Raw genomic sequence first — 22,914 nt, forward strand, 5'->3', positions numbered from 1 at the left:
AAGTGAGTATATTTTGCTGATTCTATGTAGCCCTTTTTCTTAATTTTGTTTAAGGGTGCCAGAAATTCTAGAGCCGACTGTATACCGTCAGTGAGCAATCTATGAGTTAGACCTGTACACAAGCTCGTAAATGCAAATATTTAACCAGCCAATCATGTGGCAGCAACTAAATGCATAAAAGCATGCAAACATGGGCAAGAGGTTCAGCTGTTTTTCAGACCAAATATCAGAATGGGAAAGAAATGTGATCTAAGTGGAGATTGTTGGTGGCAGACAGGGTGGTTTGAGTATCTCAGAAACTGCTGATCTCCTGTGATTTTCACACACACACTAGCATCTAGAGTTTGCAAGGAATGATGCAAAAAACACAAAAAATCCAGTGAGCAGCAGTTCTGCAGGCAAAAACACCTTAGAGGTTAGAGGTCAATGGAAAAAGGGGCAGACTGGTCAAAACTGACAGGAAGGTGAAAGTAATTCAAATAACCACACATTATATCAGTGGTATGTACAAGAACATCTCTGAACACACAACACATCAAACATCTTAAGTGGATAGGCTACAGCAGCAGTATAAGTCTAAAAAATGATTTGAATAAAAACCTCGTGCTCACTACGTGTACAACAAGATCAAAATACACTGATCTCCATTGATGATATTACTGCTGATGGTAGTAGGAAAATTAACTCTGAAGTGTATAGACATATCCTATCTCCTCCGGTTCAAGCAAATGCCTCAACCTCATTGGCTCAAGCAACAAATGCGTTTTTCAAAGCTAAAAAATGGTCACTTCCTGAGTGGCCAAGGCAATCACCCATCCTGAAACTAATTAAACATGCCTTTCATATGCTGAAGAAAAAACTTTAGCATGAGCTAAACATGGCTGCAATACAGACCTGGCAGAGCATCACCATAGAAGACACCCAGCAGCTGGTGATGCCCATGAATCGTAGACTTCAAGCAGTCATTTCATGCAAAGGACATGCAACAAAATACTAAACATGACTACTTTCTTAACATAACATTGCTGTGTCCCAATCATTATGGTTCCCAAAAATGGGACTAAACACTGCTGGAATTTATATATGGTGAAACAAAATGTATAAAAATCGGCCTCTGACAATGTGCAATTTAACCACAGGCAAATAAAAAGATGATGGGTCTTTGTCCCAAAAGGTATGAGGGAAAAATTTGAAATAAACAATGGACATTATATTGATGTTTCTGTCACGTTTCAGGTCTGTCTTGCCTTGTTTTATGTTTAATCATTTGTCTTAGTCACGTATTGTCTTATCATGTATTATGTTAGTCTAGGTTTGTCATGTTGTTTAGTTTATTTCTTTTTTCGATTAATTGTCTTGTCGTGTCTAGTTATGTTTTCGTTACGATTATTTTACCTTGTTATGTTGAGTGGTTATTGTCTTAGTTCGTTTAGTGTTATGTTTTGATTTATGTTTATTGTTACGTAGACTGGTCATTGTTTAACATACACTTTTACATGTCTTTCCGCAAACCTTGCTTTCCGGCTTTCTCTCTCTCCCTTTCTGTCACTCACTCCCTAATTGTTTCTATTGTCTATTTACTAAATCTACTAATGCTAGATCAGGATTGGGTAATAATAACATACTAATCATGTGTTCATGTTACCTTACGTTTCTCGTGCATGTCATTTACTAATTTACTAATGCTAGGGCAGGATAGGTTTATTACTAACGATTACTAATTACCTTGTTAACTTGTCATCCATCGCACCTGTTTTCCATTTCCTTGCTGCTCTCTAACTAATTGTCTACACCTGTCTACACCCGCATTTATAGCCCAGTCGCACTTCTGTTCTTTGCGAAATTGTCTGCCTCTTGTCCATCAAAGCAGCACTTGAGCATTATTTACCATTGATTTCACGTTAAGATCCAAGCCTGTTTTTCGACCACCATTTATTGATTTCTGTTTTGTTGACCATCGCTTGTTTTTGACTACGTCCTCGCCTACTGTTATTGTACCTTTGTCTCGCTGCTTTGTTTACGGTTACGACTTCCGCATCGCCCTCGACTACGACCCTGCCTGCCGCCCGCATGTACTTCTGCCCCGCTGACAGCTCTCCTGCTACCGGACCTCCCTGCACGTCTCCCGACTACGAATTTGCCTCTTCCCTCGGCACTGTGTTTTCGGATTATTTATTGTTTTATTGGCTGGATCTACGTGTATGGACTTTGCTTGTTTTGACTACGCTCCTGGGATTCGTCCCGAATAAAGCCCTGACGGGACTTTATTTTACTATTGTTTCTGAGTCATGCAGAAGTCGGTCCAACCCCCACGCACCCGTCTCAGTTTCTCCTTGTTAGCACGCTGGATTTAAAAAATGCAGAAAAGGTAATGTCCCACCATGTTTGTTTTTCCAACCAACATGTTATGAAATAAGGAACCATTGTTTTTAAAGGGAAGGATATTTTATACAGATTTCCCCATGGAAAAAAAGGAATGAATGCAAATGGCGCAACCTATGAAATACAAACCTTTCTCTGTGAAATAATCTTTGGGGGAAAATATTTGGAAATTTGCTCTTTTCTACTGACACACTAATGCAGAAAACCAAAAATAAACATCTAAGGCAAAATATTATATATATTATAATATAAAAACTTTTGCACAATATCATACCTCAAAATCAACCACCCAAAACTACTGAAAAAGGAACCGAAGTGTAAGGTTATGGAAAGGTCTTGAAAATTATTGAAAATCTCAAACATGCAGTACAAGTAGGAAGATCTGAGAATTCCAAATTAGAAGGGTTCTGCAAGGAAGTGTTGCTTTAGGAAAACATTCCTAAAGCAAGAATAGAAAGATTGTTAGCTAGCTACAAGAACCATTTGGAAGCTTTGATTTCCACCAATGGAGGTGTTTCTGCCAAAACCTTAGCACATGGCAAATTGGCTGTTTTATTTTTTTCAATCTGAAAAATGCATTCAATAAAAAGCAATTGTGAAAAACATAGAAATATAAGTTTGTAATATCAATAAAACATGCAGTTTAATCAGGGGTGGTCAACTTTCCACACCCCTGTATATACTGTATATATTTCTCCTTTAATCAAGGAGTGGAAAGACATTTTCTGTGAACAGTAGGTCACACTCACTTCTCCAGGTTAGGACACGAATGTCTGACAACAAGGCTGACTAATAAAAGTACATGGTGCATTATTCATTCACTGCATGTTATTATAATTCTGAACTTAATGTGATGTTGCAATACAATTTGGTTTATTTTCTTACCTAATATTCTGAACTAAAAATAGCTAACCTTGGAGAGACAGGCAGTAGTTTACTAACCTGAAATGTTCATATCTGTATTAATATTCAAATCTAGACAGTTTGCTTTGGCAATATCTACAAACATATTCCCTGCCGATAAATCTTGAATTTGATTTTGAATTTGAGAGGGAGATATAGAAGGAGATGTGTGCAGACAGGAGAGCAGAGAGAGGAGGCATATTAATATTTCAATTTATTGCAGTACCCTGCCAGACGAATCCACGCATCTATATGCTGCCAATAAAGCATCTTGAATTTGAATCTGAAATTGACAGAGAGTAACATAGAGATGAGCGATGAGAGCAGGGGACTGGAGAGGACATGAGGTGATGCTGGTTCCATTCCCAGCAGCATCCCCATGGAGAGACGGGCTCAGCATGCCTTGGGAAATGTGAAAGTGCACTGCAGCTGTTAACAGCCAGGGTTCTTCCCCTTCACGCTAATGGGGCCAAAGGTGGGCGCCCGTGAGTTTTATTCAGTCCATTCTCACTCACCTGAACAGCTCTTGTATCGCTGGTTCCACGCCAGCTGAGAGAGTGAATGAGAAAATGAGAGAGAGAAAGAAAGAGAGAGAGAATAATAATTACCAGGGCTGCATAAGTGTTTTTGTCCATACAGTATGGGAATGATGGAAAGCATGAAGAAGTCAAAACCGGTGGGAGTAGGATGAGTATGATAAAATATCATATTTTATTTTAAAACAAGAGCAGAAGGAATGATGCTTTGGGAGGGAAGAGGAGGAAGAATGAGAGAGAGAGGGGGAGGAGCAGCCATGCAGGGAGATATTGGGTTAGGGAAGGTCACCCTGAGCAGGGCCCATGCAGGTTTCGAGAGATGTACCTCGGATACCTTTGGAGCGTGTGCGATGGCGCTTTCCGTCTGCATCCACCTCCATCTGGGAAGAGACATTATTAGGCAGTCAGCGTCCTTATCCTACATGACCAGACTGTCGATGTGTCCTACAGTCCCTACAGTGCACTCTCCTCCCCCCCGCCCTCCCTCTCTCTCTCTCCCTCCCTCCCTCCCTCTCTCCCTCTCTCCCTCCCTCCCTTCCTCCCTCTCTCCCTCCCTCTCTCTCTCTCTCAGTTCCATGTAGTTGGATTTATCAACATGGCAAGAGCACACCTACAGTGCAAAAGAATGTTGCGAAATAATACATTGATAATTCTCTCTGTTTCTTTCTCCCTGTCTCTCTCATGTTCTCCCTGTTAGATTTCGTTTTTTTCAAGATGTAACTGAGCTAAAAAGTTGACACGCAAGTTCTGCTCCTATTCAAATGCATATCCCCACAATCACCCTTTTTTCCCCCACTCTATTTACATTTCCTTTCCTGGCGTTGATTTGAGGTCTAGGTGCCGACAACCATTTGTCTGCACAACCATTTGGCCTAACCAGGAAACCTGTCAATAGACATTATCATATCTAAAGGAGTGTTTTGTCACCATGGATGAAGCATTTCCTTTCAGATACTGATATAAACTCTGTCATTTCCCAGTAAGGATTGTGTAAGATTGGTGAAAGCTCAGGAGAACGTGCACACTACCTGGAACCATGAATAAAGAGCTGAAACTTGTCTTACACCCTCGAATTTCGAGTAACGACTCTTTCTTTCCTGAAGCGCGATTCGAAGTACCAGCAGCGAAACAGTTATAGTATTGAAGAAGAAACAAGAAGTTCTTCATCCCCCTCTCTATCTCTTTTTCTGAATTTAATTTTCTAAATAAAGATGTTTTATTGGCAGGACATATTGTACAGAGGCTTGCCAAAACAACTGAAAAACAATATGTTATTATACACATACACATTAATGTACAATCTGTGGACACACACAAACACACATGTGCATACACTGCAGTCCAGGTGTGTAACTGCAGGAGGCGGGAGGACTGGAGCAGGACTTGGGAACAGGAACACGGAAGGCAGGAGGGCTGGAGCAGGGCTTGGGAACAGGAACACGGAAGGCAGGAGGGCTGGAGCAGGGCTTGGGAACAGGAACACGGAAGGCAGGAGGGCTGGAGCAGGGCTTGGACGGAGACTGCATATATTTTAATTTTCTCTGTAATATGGAACACCTTTATCCAAAGCGACTTACAGTTGATTAGACTAAACAGCGGCCAATCCCCCCTGGAGCAATGTAGGGTGCAGGGCCTCTCTCAAAACCCCAACATTTGTACCGATCTGATTTTGACTACACTGGTACTTCAAGCAACAACCTTCCAGGTCCCAGTCAAGCACCTTTGCCACAAGGCTGCTCCGTTATTGCTACAAACTTTGCTGTTTGGGGGAGTGTAGACAAGCATCCCCCAATGCACATGATGTCCCCTGCCACTTCTCCCACCACAGTTTGCAAATTGAGCTTGCAAAGACATGAGATTGAGGAAGACACTATTGACATGATACTGAGAAGACGAACATGCATTTGCCTGATCGACCAGACGCTCTGTGCTGAGACGCGGTCATCCCGGCTGCCTGAAGCCATCCCATCCTTGGGGACGTTGCAGCTAATTGTGCAGTGCCCTACATGGCTGCTGGCCACAATCAGTATCTGAATTTCATGGCTGATCTTTCATTTGGTCATCAACATGCTTCACAAAGCCCCGGGTGTGTCGAAGCATCCCTGAGCAAGACACCTAACCCCCAAATGCTTCCAAAGAGCTGATTAGTATCTTACATGGCAGGCTATCGCCGTTGGTGTGAGAATGGGTGAATGACAGGCATCAATCACTTTTGATAAACTGTGAGCATTGGCAGCTGATTGAATAGCAGCCTATCAGCCTATGCAATTTGGATAAATGTACTATATAAATGCAGTCCACTTCACCATTTTACTGTCAACATTGGGACCATATGAGCATTTAATGTTCACACGTGCACACTGTGTTATTCGCAGGACACTCACACTAAATTTTCATTGCAGTGAGAAAATTTTCAATCACTGATAACTTTGCTAATAATAGTAAATGCATGCACATTTCAATAATGTACAACCTGTCCTTTGTATTGTAATGTTTGTTTTGTTCAAGAACAGGGAACAAGAAAATGTATTCTCATCTATCTTACAAATCAGAAAATTTGTGTGTAAATTCAATCTGTATATTTCTTCTTCGTATATAGCTGACATGCAGTTTTGATTTATTGCTACCCAAAATAATATGCATTTAAAGATATGAACATGTACATTACAACGCACATAAAATATAACCTACTCAAACTATCTAGCCCATTTCCACCAGTAAAATGTTCTCTCTCATATCCAGTATGCTTCCAAACTAATTCCATCCAACCCCCAGCTCAGCAGGTGGCGATATTGCACTTGTGTGTTGATTTATGAGCCACTAATAAACACCAAAGAAGATTTTTCCCCTTTTTAATCACACCCTGCTGTTTCTCTTCCTTCACACATCAATTTCAAGCAATATTTATGCACCCCATAAAACTGATTAAGCATCTACTGTATGTTTCCATGTGACCAGAGCCACAAATGTGTCATTTTGTCACCTCTAGTGAAGGTGTAATTCTGTTTGGCTAATAATCTGACAGTAACCAGGAAATGACTGATGCTTCTGCAGCTTCCTTAGCTACAAGATGGAAGTATATTTATACAAAAATAGCACATAGTTGCCTTATTTGCAAGCTTCTTACCCGCTAGCTATGATTTTAAAGAATAAACCTGATTTATTCATACTAGAGAGACATCCAAATGCACTCACATTTCACACAAAATGAGGTATCTATAGCCAACAAAAGAAGTAAATGTCAACATAAATATGAATAATGATAATATCTTGTTTAATAACCATACCAATTACAGAATGGACACAGTGTAATAATAACATTAACATCACAAATTACTACCACTAATGCTGCTACTACTACTATTACTACAACTACTAATAATAATAAATGATTGCCATCGTTATCAGAAGTGATAAGTCCAGCAGTGGAAGTACTGCATTGAAGTACAGCACTGTAGTTTATAGCATTATCTGTAATCATCGTAGTAGTGACAACAGTAGCGGTAGGAAGAGCAGTCAGGAGTGTTTTATCTTATTATAGGTCCATTAACTGGGCCAGATAATTCAATCTGAATGTGCGTATCAAATAAATAAATAAATAAATAAATAAATAAATAAATAAATAAATAAATAAATAAATAAATAAATAAATAAATAAATAAATAAATAAATGGCAGCAATTGTATAATTTATTGTGCATTATTATTGCATTGCCATATAAAGTACAGGACACTTTGCCATATCCTGTTATATCCATTACAGGGGTTTTGTGTTTTATTTGGTGCTGCCGCCTCATGAGGTCTGCTGGTTGGCAATTTTGCATATTTTTGTTTTTTCCACACTACTTGCTGTTTGCACAACCACCACCAAGTGAGCACTGTAATCCATAGCTGTCTGAGATACTTGCAAGGCAACAGCTATGGATTAGAAACAGCTATGGAAAATGTAGGGGGCAGCAAAGTGTCCTGTTTCATCGGAAGGAGAGCTTGCATTGTCGAGCTGAAAGATCTGTATCCAGAAGTATATTACCCATTGGGAATTTCATTAGGAGGCAATATGTATTAACCATACAACTCTTATATAGTTATGTGGTATAGACCCTTTTAGAGACAACACCACAACAACATAACCATAAAGGGTAGACTCAACTCTGGCACATGATTATGAAATAATGGTTGGCTATATCTGAAGCGGAATTAATGGGTGTTCTGTGTGTGCGGCGCACCTATATGAGCAACCATAGGGGGCACCTGAACATAGGCACTAACTTTGGCTTAATTCCTGAAACACAGTGTTGAATGAATGTTGGCAAGTAACTATTTTTCATTACTAATAACAATAGCTACTGCCCTCAGTATAATGTTGACCATAAAATAAGACCAACCTGGAGAACAAAATAGGCTGTTTGGCACCAAATTTGCATGATCCTTTTAGAGATTATCTGCCAATAATGAAAGATGTCTCAGTTACAATGGCATTGCACATTTTTTATTTACAATGTTCCCTGCTGAGGAAAAACATGTTCGTCTTGAACAGAAATGCCGGGAATGCTCAGGTATGTCATAACTGCAATATGAGGGAACGTCCAGCAGCCTGGAGGACGGAGGATTCTTGTGAAAGTGTAGTCCCTGCAGTTCTTTGAGGAGTATTACAATTTTGTATGTGGTGGTCAAGGAGATGCATTCTTTGAGTACATCCTGAGTTTGCAGGAAACTGAGAAACTCAAAGATGAATAGGTAAGGGTCTCAATATAGCCCTCCTTCAGTGCACATGTGCTACTTTGTTTGCAAGGGACTGGCTGGACTCCAGGAGGTTGGATCACAGTACCTCTCTGACTTTTTTTCTGTTTGTTGGTAGATACTGATGAATATCTCTTGAGTATTGACCTAGTCCTGGTGTAACCATACAGATAATCGGAACCCTTGAAGAATACATCAACTTCTAAACTAGCGTACCACAGTTGGCAGCTAGAATACCCAGAGCACAACAATACAATAGCTAATACAAAAAACAACAATATCTATACAACTATATAAGTGCCATTACAGTCTATGGCCTATATATAAGGCTAGTCATGGTGGTGAGTTAGGGAGGGAAAGGTGTAGCTTGAAGAGATGAGTCTTCAGTCTGCGCTTGAAAGAGGTCAGAGACTCTGCCGTTCTGACATCCACCGGGAGGTCATTCCACCACCGTGGGGCCAGGACAGACAGCAGTCGTGAGCGAGAAGTGCAGGTGTGGCGAGGGGGAGGCAGAACGGAGGGGTCTTGCTGGTTAAGTGTATAACTCTATATATGCTCATTTTGTTTTATTTCAATGTAGTTCGGGAAGGCACATCCTATCTTTTCCCATGACTACTTCACCTAGATAAAATACGGTTCTTTGGATCGTTTTGGAGATGGAAGTCCTGCATCTTGGTCTGGCATTCTACATTTCATCCCTGGTCATTTTGGTTTTTTTCAGGTTTTTGAGTTTTGACTTTGGCTTCCTTTGGACTAATTTTGGGAGCTGTGGTTCAGTATTTTCTTTCATAAATTCCTTTTGTGACTGTTGCTTGTCTATGTCTGTAAGCTTGATTGTTTTAAGGTAGTTGAACCCATCTCTAGATTAGATGTGGATCTCTGTGTAATTTAATACATTCCCTCATTTTAATCTGCTCTGCTTGATAAGGTTGATCCAACAGGTTGGCCTGCCTGTCAAATAAATTTGGTACTCAGTCAGCGGATTTTGTTTCTACAACTATCCTAACTGCATGCATCTCGCATGAGCCAATAAATGAATTATAGACTCAAGATTATCCCTACATACAAATGTACAAAAAGTTAGGGCTTTTCTTTACAAAGATGTAATGCTCTTTCAATGAGACACAAACTCAAAAACTATACCCTCCGTTTTTTGATTGATGCCACGCCAAATTGTACATACTGCAAGGCTGCTATTGACACAGTCTGCACTGGCACAGTCAGGAATTTGGTTTTAGACACTGAGTTGCAACAGGATAGCCCACCTAGCAGCCCCTGTTTCACCAGTAGTATTATTCCCTTCATTAAATTATTCCCTATTTTGATTCCCTTAATGGCTTAGTGAATTGCTTTTTGACAATATACAATAGGTATTGAAAATATATAAATAAGATAATGCAGTAACTAATGCAATTGAGTCTGCTGTCTGCTGTCCAGGATTTGGTTTTAGACACTGAGACACTGAGTAACTAATGCAATTGAGTCTGCTGTCCATGCAAGGTGGGGGATGGGAATCTTGTGCATTGTCCTAAATTGGTTTCCCTCTAGCTCTTATATCATTATTGCCAAACCAAATTCTCACACTCTTAAAAGCAGAGTTCACCAGGGATCAGTTCCTGGTCCCTCTTTATTTATTTTACCCTACACAGCACTGATGACATATTTTTGTTCTTCTCCCACCCACTCCCTGACAGTTCTACAGCATTATTGCTTTCCTAGCAGAGATTTGTAACAAAACGTTCAAGAGATCATTGTAGTCCCAGTGTCTCAGACATGCTTTTGGCCAGACTTCTGCATCTTCTGTTAGTATCTCTTTATGGTTGGTGGTCCTCCTTAACAACATCTCTATTACTCTTAATAACAAGCACTCCTTCATCAATCACATGATACTGCAGTTAATCTTCCAACAGCATTAGAACGACACATCAATTTCTTACTGCCTGCTCAACTCCCAGTCCCACATGGGACTACAATAGTTCTGTCGGGGCCTCAGAATGTTGCCAAAGGACTGGTTGTAGCTCTTCCAAAATGTATCACCTTACCTTGACTTGTCGCCATCATTACATTACATTACATTATTGGCATTTGGCAGACGCTCTTATCCGGAGTGACGTACAGTTGATTAGACTAAGCAGGAGACAATCCTCCCCTGGAGCAATGCAGGGTTAAGGGCCTTGCTCAAGGGCCCAACGGCTGTACGGATCATATTGTGGCTACACCGGGATTATAACCATCGACCTTGCATGTCCCAGTCATTTACCTTGACCACTACACTACAGGCCACCCCCATTATAATTACTGAGATTCTAAGAATATGACAATATTGCATTGCAAAATAGTCATAGGAGAGTTCTTCCTGTCAACATTGAACTGCACAGCTGAAGGTTTTGCTACTCATGAAGTCACAAAGCCAAATGTACAAGCTATCTGTCATGTCCTGTGTCTCTGTTTCCTGGTTATTTCCTGGTTCCCCGGTTCTATGTAAAGTCCGTGTTCCATTTCATGTTTTGAGTTTGCCCTGTTCTGTACCACGCCCTCTGCTCCTGATTTGTGTTTCCATATATTTTATTGCCTTTTTTATTGTCTAATTACCCGTGTATATAGCCTGTCTATGTTGCTCTGTTCTTTCCCAGATTGTCTTGCTCAAGGTCCCAACAGCTGCACATATCTTATTGTGGCTACACCAGGGATTGAACCACCAACCTTGCAGGTCCTAGTCATGTATCTTAACCACTACGCTACAGGTTGCCCCTGTTCTCGTGTTACCTGTCCTGCTTCCAAGCGCACTCCTAGCTCCTTCGTCCTACTCCAGTCCCTTTGCCTCGCCCATTGCCTGTTGCAGCAGGCGGTACGTCTTCTCACCGACCAGATGTCATCCCCGACTTTCCTGGCTCAAGACACCACAGCTGCTGTCAAGACCGCCAGTTCTGCTGTCCCACAGTACCAAGCTATAGCTACTCCTTGAATTCCAGGAACCTCAGCTGCCCCCACCGGAGCGCTACTCAGGAGAGCCAAGATCCTGTTGCGCCTTTCTTGCCCAGTGATCCCTTGTTTTCAAACTGCAGTGGCATGTGTTATTACCCTTCTGAATGCTGGGGAACAGCATTCTGGGAGTTTGGAGACTTTGCAACCACTTATTTTGAGACCTTTACTGCCGAGATGAAGAAAGTATTTTTATCTGTGGGACACACAGCCACAGCGTTCCGCAGGAACAGCGCAGTGTTTGGACTATTCTTTTAAGTTTTGGCCTCATCAGGAATCAAGTAGTGCTGTATGATGCCTTTTTACATAGTCTGTCAGATAAGATTCAAGACAAATGAACAGTGTGTGACCTGCCAGAGGAACTGGATGGATTGCAGGAATGACGGACCAGTTGTCAACCTCCATGGTGTCCACCATCAATTACTTCCGTTCCTTGGGGGCCCAGTGCTCCAATTCAACACCCACACTTGAACCAGTGCAGGTCCACCGTGCCTGTCTGTATCTATACTGCGGGGGTCCTGGGCACTTCCTGTTTGAATGCCCATCAGTGAGAGAGGAGGTCCTGATGGGTGCATACCTGACACCAGCCTCCTCCACTTCCCGATCCACCCTGCACATCCTGGTTACCTTGAAGGGTGTTCAGTTCCCTGTCCAAGCCCTCATGAGCTGACTCCAGAGCTGACACCAATTCCAATGTTCCAACACAAGGGGGTTCCTACCTCCCAGCTGAGCACAATCCTACACCCCAGTCTGCTCACCGCCGCCCCCTTGGCCAAGATCCGCCTAGTAACCATGCCCCATAGAAGTCCTTGCATCCGGAAACCACCGGGAGGAGATGGTGTTTCATGTTATGAAGTCACCTCAAGTAATGGTGGTTCTAGGAAGACCTTGGCTATGAAAACAATCCCCACATTGATTGGGTCCAGGGCATTCACAGTCACTCCTGAGCCTGTTCTCTGCCCCATCACCAGTCATGCAACTGTGCTATCGGCCAGCTCCCAGGAACCACACCCTAGAAGTCTGTATCCCCTGTCTGCACCGAAAAATGCCACCATGAACCAGTACATTTCTGAGTCCCTGGCCTCGGGCGTCATCGTCGCCTCCTTTTTCGTCTTTGTGGGGAAAAAAGACAGAACCTTCCACCCATGTATGGACTACAGGGACTTAACAACATTATGTTGAAGAATCATTATCCTCTGTCCCTCATCTCCTCAGCCTTCACCACTCTCCAAAAGAGCAAGAATTTTACCAAGTTAGATCTGAGTAATACCTACCACCTGGCCCGCATCCATGAAGGAGACGAGTGGAAGACAGTGTTTAACACTCACACTGGGCACTATGAATACCGTCTGTTTTCCAGATGATGGTCAACAACGTTCTTTGCAACCTGATAGGGCTTTGCACCTTCCTCTACCTGAATAGTATCCTGATGTTCTTGCTATCCCATGAGGCAAATGTTCACTATATATAACCGGTGCTGTGTTGTCTCAGTGAGAGACCGATAACAAGATACGCCCTTGTGCCTTTTTCTCCTTCCGCCTGTTGGCGACTGAGAGGAATTACAGCATTGAGGATCAGGAGCTTCAGGGCATCAAGCTGGCGTTTGAGGAGTGGCGCCACTACCTGAAGGAGACGACAGTTCCATTTGCCATTCAGACAGATCACCACAACCTCAAGTACCTCAGTTCCACTTGGCAACTCAATCTTCGCCAGGTTTGATGGTCCCTTTTCTTTGATGGTCACCCGCACAATGGCCTTACTCACCCGTCAGTTCTGGTGTCCCCCATTAAGAAGGATACCACGGAGTACATGGCTGCTTGTGTGGTATACCCTGATGTCTTTGGTCCTATATTGCATTGGACTTTGTTACAGGACTGCCTGCCTCTGATGGGAACATGGTCATTCTCACTAGTTGTCACTTCATTGCCAGGTCTAAGCTACCCTCTGCCAGGGAGGCTGCTGAGCTCTTTATCACCCACATCTTCGGACCGTGGCCCCCACCCAGTTCACCAGTAGGTTTTGGAGGGCCTTCTGCAATCTCATCAGAGGCTTCCCTTGCCTTTCCTTCTGGCTCCACCCAGAGACTAACGGCCAGATAGAGCACCTGAACCAAGAGTTGGGGAAGGGTCTGTGCTGTCGGGCCACCCTTCTACGTCACCTGTCTGGGATGAAGGGTACCAGACAGGTGACGTCTGGTTGCTACGCGGTTGGCCAGAAGGTCTGACTCTAATCCTGGGACATCCCTCTCCAGGTCACTACACTTTCACTTTCTACAGCGGGTGCAACACAATGTGCTGTACATAAAAGACAGAAAACAAACAGGGTGATTGAAAAACATGTAAGACCAAGGGACAGAAATAAAATCAAGATAAAAATGATGAAAATGAGGGAAACAGCTGCAGTTGTAAAAGTGGTACAACAACAAACACAGTAGACAAACAGGACAAGATAAATAACAAGTAAAAAGTAAAAATAAAATAAAAATATATGAAAGTTGACATAGTACAAATAAATAAAATATGTATAAAATGTATACAAGCTATATGTATATATTTTGTACAAAAGGTATGCTATTTAAAGACTGCACATGACTTTAAACTTAAGGGGAGGATGTCTCATCTTGGTTAATATTCCCCCTGGGGGAGGTTTGACTATCATGGTGTAGTAGAGTTGAGATGTCTATTTTATTATACATAATTTATTAATGCTGTGCTTAAACTTCAAGCGTAATAGAGTATAACCAAGACATTTTTATGAAGGCCATAAATGTTTCAAATGTGAAAATAAATGATCAAAGTCAACAATATGTAATAAATCTCACTTATTAGCTGTACAAACAGCAGCATGTTTTGGAAAAAAAGAAGGCTTGTATACTTGAGCCATTGGGTTTCCATGGTGATCAGCAGAAATTCTACCTTGAGAAAAGTGAACAACTTATCAGTGGTGGCATACCTCCCTCCCGATGCCTGCTTCAAATGGTGACCTTTGACACCAAAGTGAAAACAGGTGTGGAATGATGCAGAAGATGGACAGTATGCCTGCTGCATTATAAGGAGGCTGCATACGTTCATCATGCTGTGATAGTATGCCCATTTTCAATATGCTCCATTTCTCTTTTGTCCAGTCCATTCCGAATAATTGCTGAGTGTTCTGACAAAAAAGGAACATGTTTTCCAGTACAGAATAGCAGATGCACAACTATGAATATGAATACGCATTTTTCACATAATAGTTATACTTTTTTATGCTGAGGCGAAGCAAAAAAAAACATGGGAATGGTTGGGTTGGGGGGTAGGGGGGGGGGGGGTTCAGTTGCATGGACCCTATGTAAGGGCAAGAAACCGTTAAGAGTTGGGAATTCCTAAAGAGTCATTCCTAAATCACAAAATGTAATACATGTACTTAATGTAATAAAAAAATGAAGTCACCAAAATGAAATCCCAGTATCCCCAAATATTTAAGAAAAGGTATAGCAGCGAGCTGGAAAGCGGTTGCTCAGTTTTTACTTTATTTTGCCTTTTTGATTTTAGTTATTATTTTTGCCCGGAACCTGTTGAGGGGAAAGGGTGAAGACTATTTATTATTTATTTTGTGTTTGTGTTACCACTCTCTCTCTCCATGTGGAAAACAATGGCAAACACCCCCGGAGTGCCTAGGGGAGTCACACGGCATGTGACAATGTGTAATCTACATGCCCTGATATTATCACTACAAAATCAGACTTTGCAGATGTTAACACAAGATCAAATACAAAATAAGTCAATTGTCAAGCTGCTGGAGACACTAATACTCTAACTGGTTCATCATCTTGTTTTTATGGGTCAAATAATCATCACTATGGTGTAGACAAACCAGGATAGTATGTAATATTTATTCTGGCTGTTAATGGGGCCATCAGCAGAACAGCTTCTGCATGAGAAACAAATTGAGGAGCAAAGCGTTCTGAGCAGCAAGTTCATTTCAGCTTTGGGGCACCGCTAAGTGCAGGCCTAGTCCATGGAGCTCAAAACAGGATCTGAAATCAGAACATCTTCAGCTTTTTCATCTTCTTGTGTCTTGCTGGATTTCTCCCGGAATGCAAAGCCACATCGACACCAGACGTCATGTTCTCTTTTTTTTATTCTTGCCATTACTGCTGCAACTGGTATAGTTTCGCTTTGTGTTATGTTTTGATGCATGTTTATTGTTACGTTAACTGGTCGTTGTTATGCATACACTTTTACATCTTTTTCCGCAAACCTTGCGTTCCGCCTTTTCTCTCTCTCTCTCTCTCTCTCGTTCTGTCATTCACTCCCCTAAGTGTTTCCATTTGTCTATTTACTAAAACTACTAACGCTAGATCAGGATTGGGTAGAGACTAACAAACTAATCATGTGTTCATGTTACCTTACGTTTCTCGTGCATGTCATTTACTAATTTACTAATGCTAGGGCAGGATAGGTTTATTACTAACGATTACTAATCTCCTTGTTAAACTTGTCATCCATCGCACCTGTTTTCCATTTCCTTGCTACGCTCTAACTAATTGTCTACACCTGTCTACACCTGCATTTATAGCCCAGTCGCGCAACTGTTCTTCGCGAAATTGTCTGCCTCTGTTTTCCACGCAACTCTTGAGCATTTACTGTTTTGATTACACGTTACGATCCAAGCCCGTTACCGACAATTGATTATTGATTTCTGTTTTGTGACCATCGTCTGTTTTTTGACTACGTCCCCGCCTACTGTTTTTGTACTTTTGCCCCGCTGATTGTTTCATGGTTTCGACTCCCGCTTCGCCCACGACTACGCCTCTGCCTGCCGTCCGCCTGTTCATCTGCCCCGCTGACCGCTCTCCTGCTACCGGACCTCCCTGCACGCCTACCGACTACGAGATTGCCTCTTCCCTCGGCACCGTGCTTTTTGTTTGTTTTGTATTTGTTTGGCTTGTGTTGACTACGCTCCTGGGACTCGTCCCGAATAAAGCCCAAACGGGACTTTATTTTACTATTGTTTCTGAGTCGTGCATTTTGGGTCCAACCCCCACGCACCCGTCTCACCTTGTGTACTGAACATATGTTCATGGCTTTACAACCAATCATATATGGATTGTATGTGTTTGCTTGTTTGTTGTAAGACCTTGATATGCACTGTTTTGTATGTCACTTTGGATAAAAGCATCTGCTTAATAAAATGTAATGTAAAAAAAATGGTTAATGATCATACATTTTGGTGATAGCTAGGTTAGTTAGCTAAAGTTAATAGCAAAAATTTCCTGCATAATTTCTTACCCTAACTACAGCAATGGTGTTCTACACATTTTTCACCTTTACTTCCATAACCCATCCTCCCACAAATTGCTTTGAAACTTGGAGGCATGTTAGCTCTTAAAATCCTCTGGAGTATAAGGGCTTGGAGTAAAAATCAAATGGTTCACAATGTCTGGATAAGATATCCTGGGGTATTTGTCAACGTTTGACGTCCGCTCATGCTTTGGAATTAAGTATGGATCCAAACTGTCAGTAAGTTGGATCTTTTTGTTATATTCTTCTATGGCTTTATCCTCTAACGTTTCATGATATTTTCTAATAGATACCTTCATGTCCGGGCCAAGTTTGACCCCTTTGCTTGACCACCAAAATGTACAGGTTGCTTAAGGTTGCTACTGCTTACGGAGGTAGCAATTTGCTAGCAGGCATATCTATCCAAAATGTCATCTATCCAGGTCAGGACTTTTGACAGTAAGAAGTCATTTTATGAAAACATTAGTAACAATTGATTATAGCTAAAACTGGATCAATGGGGCCTGAAAACGTTCAGCCTCAAAACTCAAATAGAGATGCACAAATACATTGAGACGATGACAGAAGAAATGATTTGGACCTGCGTACAATTGATTCCTTATTGTGCACATGTTCACATGACATCTCTGTCATTCTATTGAACAGACCTTACATTTCATAATAGCTATTCCATTTTGTTGCTATTTACAGTATGATGGGTGATCTCACACTGAATCAAGTGGACTGTCCACAGAAAACAAGGTGTTCTTTGCAGTGGGGTTGCAACACAGGGAATGATTCTAAGAAAAAAACCCAAAAGATGAATTGTTTAACTTAAAAAGAAACTGAAATAAAGACATGTCAATATCTTCTCCAAAAGTAGAGAATCAAATCAATATTGAAGAAAAATACCCATTTAACATAATATAATACAACAAATTACATACATGGTGATAGGAAAGAACTGGAAAATAAACAAAGCGGCCAGATTGTTTAGCTGCACGGAAGCCTTCTAACAATGCTGGCCTAGCTCACAGAATTGCGTATCTATCACTAATTTAGGGACCTGAAATTAGGTCACAGCATCAGCTGCTGCAGCCAAGCGAGCTCACTGTTGCAAAAAGCTGCAGCATCGTCTCTAATGGAAACGGGACTTGTGTGTTGCTATAGTGGCCTCATTAAATCCTATTCAGATGACTGTCAGGTGCCATTTCTAATGGCAAACCAAGAATCAGCAACAGCCTCCCTTGAAGAAAGTGCTTTTTTTTGGGTTGTGTTTTTGAAAACCTGCAGGAATATAAATTGAGCTGTCTCAGAACTAAGATAAAAGAAACAAACCTGCTCATGATCTGAAATGGGTTTTTGGCCGAGTTATCCGCAGCCACTGGAGTGAGCGATTAGCGTGAAACACGTTGGCTGGCAAATGAAGGATGGATCACAGGCTTGTCCCAAGCTGAACTTGTCACGTGCCCCAGGCATGACTCTGGCCCAGCTGTGCAGCTGAAATCTCACCATGCCACCCACCAACAACATCTGTGCACCATGAGTAACAGGGGAAGTTCTGTCATTGCATTTGCCAATCACATGGCACAAGTGAAGTTACTTGCCCACCTAGCTAAAAATCAGAGGTATGCAACCAAAGATATTGTACTAATCACACACATCTTGATGCTTCAAGTGGTGTCAGCTTCTGTGGTGGAAGTTCATTTTCTCACTGACATCTCTGAATGCCGTTACATGTACAGCCATGATTCCCATTATAGGGCTGTTGCTATGGTTCACTGAGCAATAGAATGCCATGAGCCTCAACAGATCTTCTATTAAGCTAAGAAACATAAATTTGAAAGAAACACGTAAAAACAGTCAAACTTGATTATTTAATGGGAAAGTGAGGCGGGGGCTGCTAAAAAAGGATTCATGAGTAATAGTACGTTCTGGACTAATGCTCTGTATTCATTCAATCACATTTGGTATTTATAATCCAATATGCAGATGGTTATGGTTATGGTTCTCCAGATTTTTGAAAACAGAAAAGCCCCGTGTATCACAATGCCACCAGCAGTCAGCAAAACAAGGTCTGTGATGTGACAGAAATCACAGTCAAGCAATTCAAAAATTGTGTCTGTTTGCAGAATATCTCTGTCATATGCCATGATACACCTCGGGGAGGATAGATGAGCTGGACACAGGAAGATATGGAAAGTCCTGATTGCACCGGCATTTTATTCATTTATCGGAGTGGGGAAGAGAGAGCGCAAAACTGACGAATGGAGAAAAAGTCTTCAGCCTTCACACTGACGGGGTCAGGACTAAAAATAACAAACGAAAATGAGAAAAGCAAATGAAAGCAAACAAAACTGCAGCCTTTCAGCTCTATGGTTGTTCCTCGAACACAGTTCTCTCTCTCGGACCGGGACAGTGGTTCCTTGGTCTCAGACACCTACTGCGGAAAGAGCACACATTTTACAAGCCTGGACTAATTGACAACGTAGTCCAGGTATGTGCCTACTTAACCAGTAGGCGTGATCCTCGGATTGCCCTGCGTCCTTGTCGCAACCCACACCCTTGCAACAAACCCTATAATGAATGTGACGTAATAATTACCTGTCAATCACTGCCTTATATGAGTAAATCAAATGATGTTGCCTCAATAGAGAAGTATTACTGTTCGCTCCAGAATTATTGAATTATGAATAAATATGCACAAATAAATACAGTGAAATAAAAAATAATACCGTTGCATAGGCCCAGCTCACATGGATTTGCCATCAATGTCCATTCATACACACAAGGCAAACATGCGGCATTCATACATATAATATATATATTCATACACATATAATAAACGCACATACCGGTAGTATTTAAATAAATAAATAAATAAATAATAGCATGGGCTAGTAACTGCATTCAATTGGGGATTCTGTACACTGGAGACGTTACGCTAATGTGATTAAAAGTCAAGCAGAGCTGGTATTCCCTGTTTAGGAAGGTGCACATTGCTCATTAAATCTAGTCTAACTCAGAGTTTTACAATGGTGGAGTTCCCATAGAACTGAATAAGAGCTGTAAAATGTAGTTACTGTTTTTAGCCTTGGTGAGTTTTCCATGAACTCACCAGCTAACCTGCCTATAATCACACATCATCATGCATTACATAATCTTGTTATTTTTCTGAGACATCTTCATGCCTTCAAACTCTCATTATGTGCTTACTAAGCATCTCAAAGATGGACAGTGCTGTCCTACAGTGAGGCAGCATGGAGGCATCATGGCAACTGCCTTTGGTTTGAGATGTCTGCTGATGATGTCACTGAACTGACATAAAATTACTTTAACTTTAAAATGTGTTTGTTTAAAGGAAAATAATTACATTGAAACCATGTGTTCTAAAATATTAATCAAAATGTCATTAATGTGGAATTCCTTTTTTTTTTGGAAAGCCAAAATGATTGGCTCGACTAAAGACAATGCTTTGCTAGGTTCCCAATTGACTCTGCTAGGTCTCATAACAGACATGTGGTGACAGTTAATATGAATGGACAGCCTTTTAAAGGGTTAATTGACACAGGCAGAAATAAAGCCACTCACCCACCTGACTGAACAGCGACAAGAAGACTTACGACAGGTACGCCACCTCTTCTCACCTCTCTCACAAGATAAGCTAGGCCGTTTGATGTGGTTGAACACAACATTACATTGAATGAACCAACCCGAATTCAGCAAAGGCCTTATCAGATCCCAGAGATCATTGTGCAAACCAAGAAGAATGAGGTAAAGACCATGCTTGAAGTTAACAATATTGAACCGTCAAAGAGTGAATGGTCTAGCCCTATAGTCTTGGTTGAGACGGAAGTATCCACTTATGCATGGACTTCAGGAAATATAATACAGTGTCCTGTTTTGACGCTTATACTATGCCCAGGATCGATGACCCCCTAGAAGAGCTGGGGAAGCTGGGTGCAGTATATCTCAACTATAGACCAGTGTACGGGGTATTTGCAGGTGCCACTCTATCTAGAATGTCTCGAGTACACTGCCTTCCGAACCAACAGCTTTATATGAATACACAGTACTCCCCTTTGGTCTTCATGGGGTTCCTGCCACTTTTCAGAGGCTAATGGAAAACATGATGTATACCGCTGCATATCTGGGTGATGTGGTTGTGTACAGTGGGGACTGGAAGAGTCACATGGCTGATCTGAGGGATGTCCTGATGTGATTGCAAGACATCAGGCTCACTATGAATCCCACAAAGGGCATAAAGAGGTAAAGAACCTCGGTTACCTGATTGGAAAGGGAGAAAACTGCAGGTAAAAAAGCTGGCAACCATCCAGAAGATTCCTCGACCCAAGACCCGGAAGCAGTTCAGATCCTTTTTGGATATGATTGGATGGTGCATATTCCTTATAAAATTTATTATGAACATCTATGCATTAGCAAATATATATTTATGCCATTAATCATCTCTATCACAGAGAACCGCTACTCCTACAGTCTCCTACACGGGCATCCCAACTGATGTGAAGGACCAGGTGATAACACCTCATTAGGTGACAGCATGTATATGTGTGAGACAGATATAGGGGGTGGTGGAGAGCTATACTGATGTAAGCCATACCTGAAATAGTTTGTTGGGGAGCAATTTCTCTTTGGTCCAGACCCTTTGTTCCTCCTAGGCCCCCTGCAATTCCAGTAGCTGTTAACTCCAAAAAGGGAATGGTTCACCAATTCTCTTCTGATTTCATTTTCTGCAAACAAAAGGAAATTTGAAATCTGTTAGCACACCCAAAGTGTGCGTACACAGACCAGCATTTATACATGTAAAAGCTGCTCGGAGCTGCTGTCAAGTTGCTGGTGCCGAGTGTAAAGCCTTTTCTGTTTTCCCCCATCTCTCTCTCTCTGTCTTCTGCTGATCAAATCCATCTCACAGAAATGGTTGAGGAAATGAAAAATCACTAAGGGTAACATGGATCATTAGTCATATTTGTTTGCCCTTCCTTTAAAATATGATAGATCAAGCTAATTACCCTCTACACTAAGACTATTTCAGAAAATGACAAGCAGCTATCACAGGGGAAGGAAATCCAATTCATTCCACATTTGGTGTACATTATAAACAATGTGACACTTGGTTTGACCAGCCCTGCCCTGGCTCCCGATGAACTCACATGGCACATCTTTCATTTCCTTATCTGCCTCTAGCTCCAGGCTCATGCAAGTGCCAATTACAATGACACTTAGTCAGAAACACAGACAGACATTCAGATATACAGCCAGTTGTTAGTTGTAACCATCAAAAATAAGTATTCAGTTGAAGCTGTTCATCAATCTAATCATCTAGGCCCCTTATAATGACCTCCATGTTGCTGAGGACCCCCCTAGTCCCCCACCTCAATCAACCAGAATCATCAAAAAAAAGTTATGTGGCCACATAAAAAAAATTGTAAAGCGAAGATACTTAAAAAAATAATTAAGTGGACACTTTATAAATCAGAAATGTACTATTATGAGTAAAAACTAAATCAAATCAATATTTGTTGTGACCACCCTTCACCTTTAAAAGTGCATCAAGTCTCTTAGGTACACTATCCTGAAGTTTCATCAGAAAATCAGCTGGTAGGTTGTTCCAAACATCAAAGTTGTAGTAGTCTACTGTATGTTAGGTCATAACGCATTATGTTGCCATTTAGCTCGCCCCCGATAAAAAATTATAGCCTATATCAGGGGTCTCCAACCCTGGTCCTGGAGAGCTACTGGGTCTGCTGGTTTTTGTTTTCACTTTAAAATCAGCACCTGTTGAGACCCAAGTAACCAGGTGAGGTGAGTTAATTAATCAATTAGAGCAGTTGATTACAGTTAATTGCTGGGTAACAAGGAAAACCAGCAGACCCTGTAGCTCTCCAGGACCAGGGTTGGAGACCACTGGCCTATATGTATCTTAAAATTGTAACTGATAATATTCGGTGAGAGAGAATTAAAACCTCAGAAGTCCAATTGATAAAATTGGGGAAATGGGCTTTTGTGATTTAAAAAGTAAAGGAAGGTCATTTTCACATTTATAGCGGAACACGATTTGATCACAGGAACTTTAGTGTGTTTAAAAAATAA

At 41.4% G+C, this 22,914-nt stretch overlaps 1 protein-coding gene across 2 annotated transcripts in view; it reads right to left on the reverse strand.

The window, feature by feature from the left end:
* The window catches only part of myt1lb (myelin transcription factor 1-like, b), a 155,773-nt gene that overhangs the window by 98,687 nt on the left and 34,172 nt on the right, over positions 1-22,914 (reverse strand). For both annotated transcript variants that reach the window (XM_061255079.1, XM_061255070.1), the window contains exons 2-4: positions 21,425-21,554; positions 4,147-4,201; positions 3,801-3,834 (exon numbers count right to left, since the gene is read on the reverse strand). In XM_061255079.1, coding sequence (XP_061111063.1) covers positions 3,801-3,834; positions 4,147-4,201 — 89 coding nt within the window. In that variant the 5' untranslated portion in view covers positions 21,425-21,554. The remainder of the gene's footprint in view (positions 1-3,800; positions 3,835-4,146; positions 4,202-21,424; positions 21,555-22,914) is intronic.

Source organism: Conger conger, chromosome 1, assembly GCF_963514075.1.
Source record: "Conger conger chromosome 1, fConCon1.1, whole genome shotgun sequence".
NCBI classification, from domain to species: Eukaryota; Metazoa; Chordata; class Actinopteri; order Anguilliformes; family Congridae; genus Conger; species Conger conger.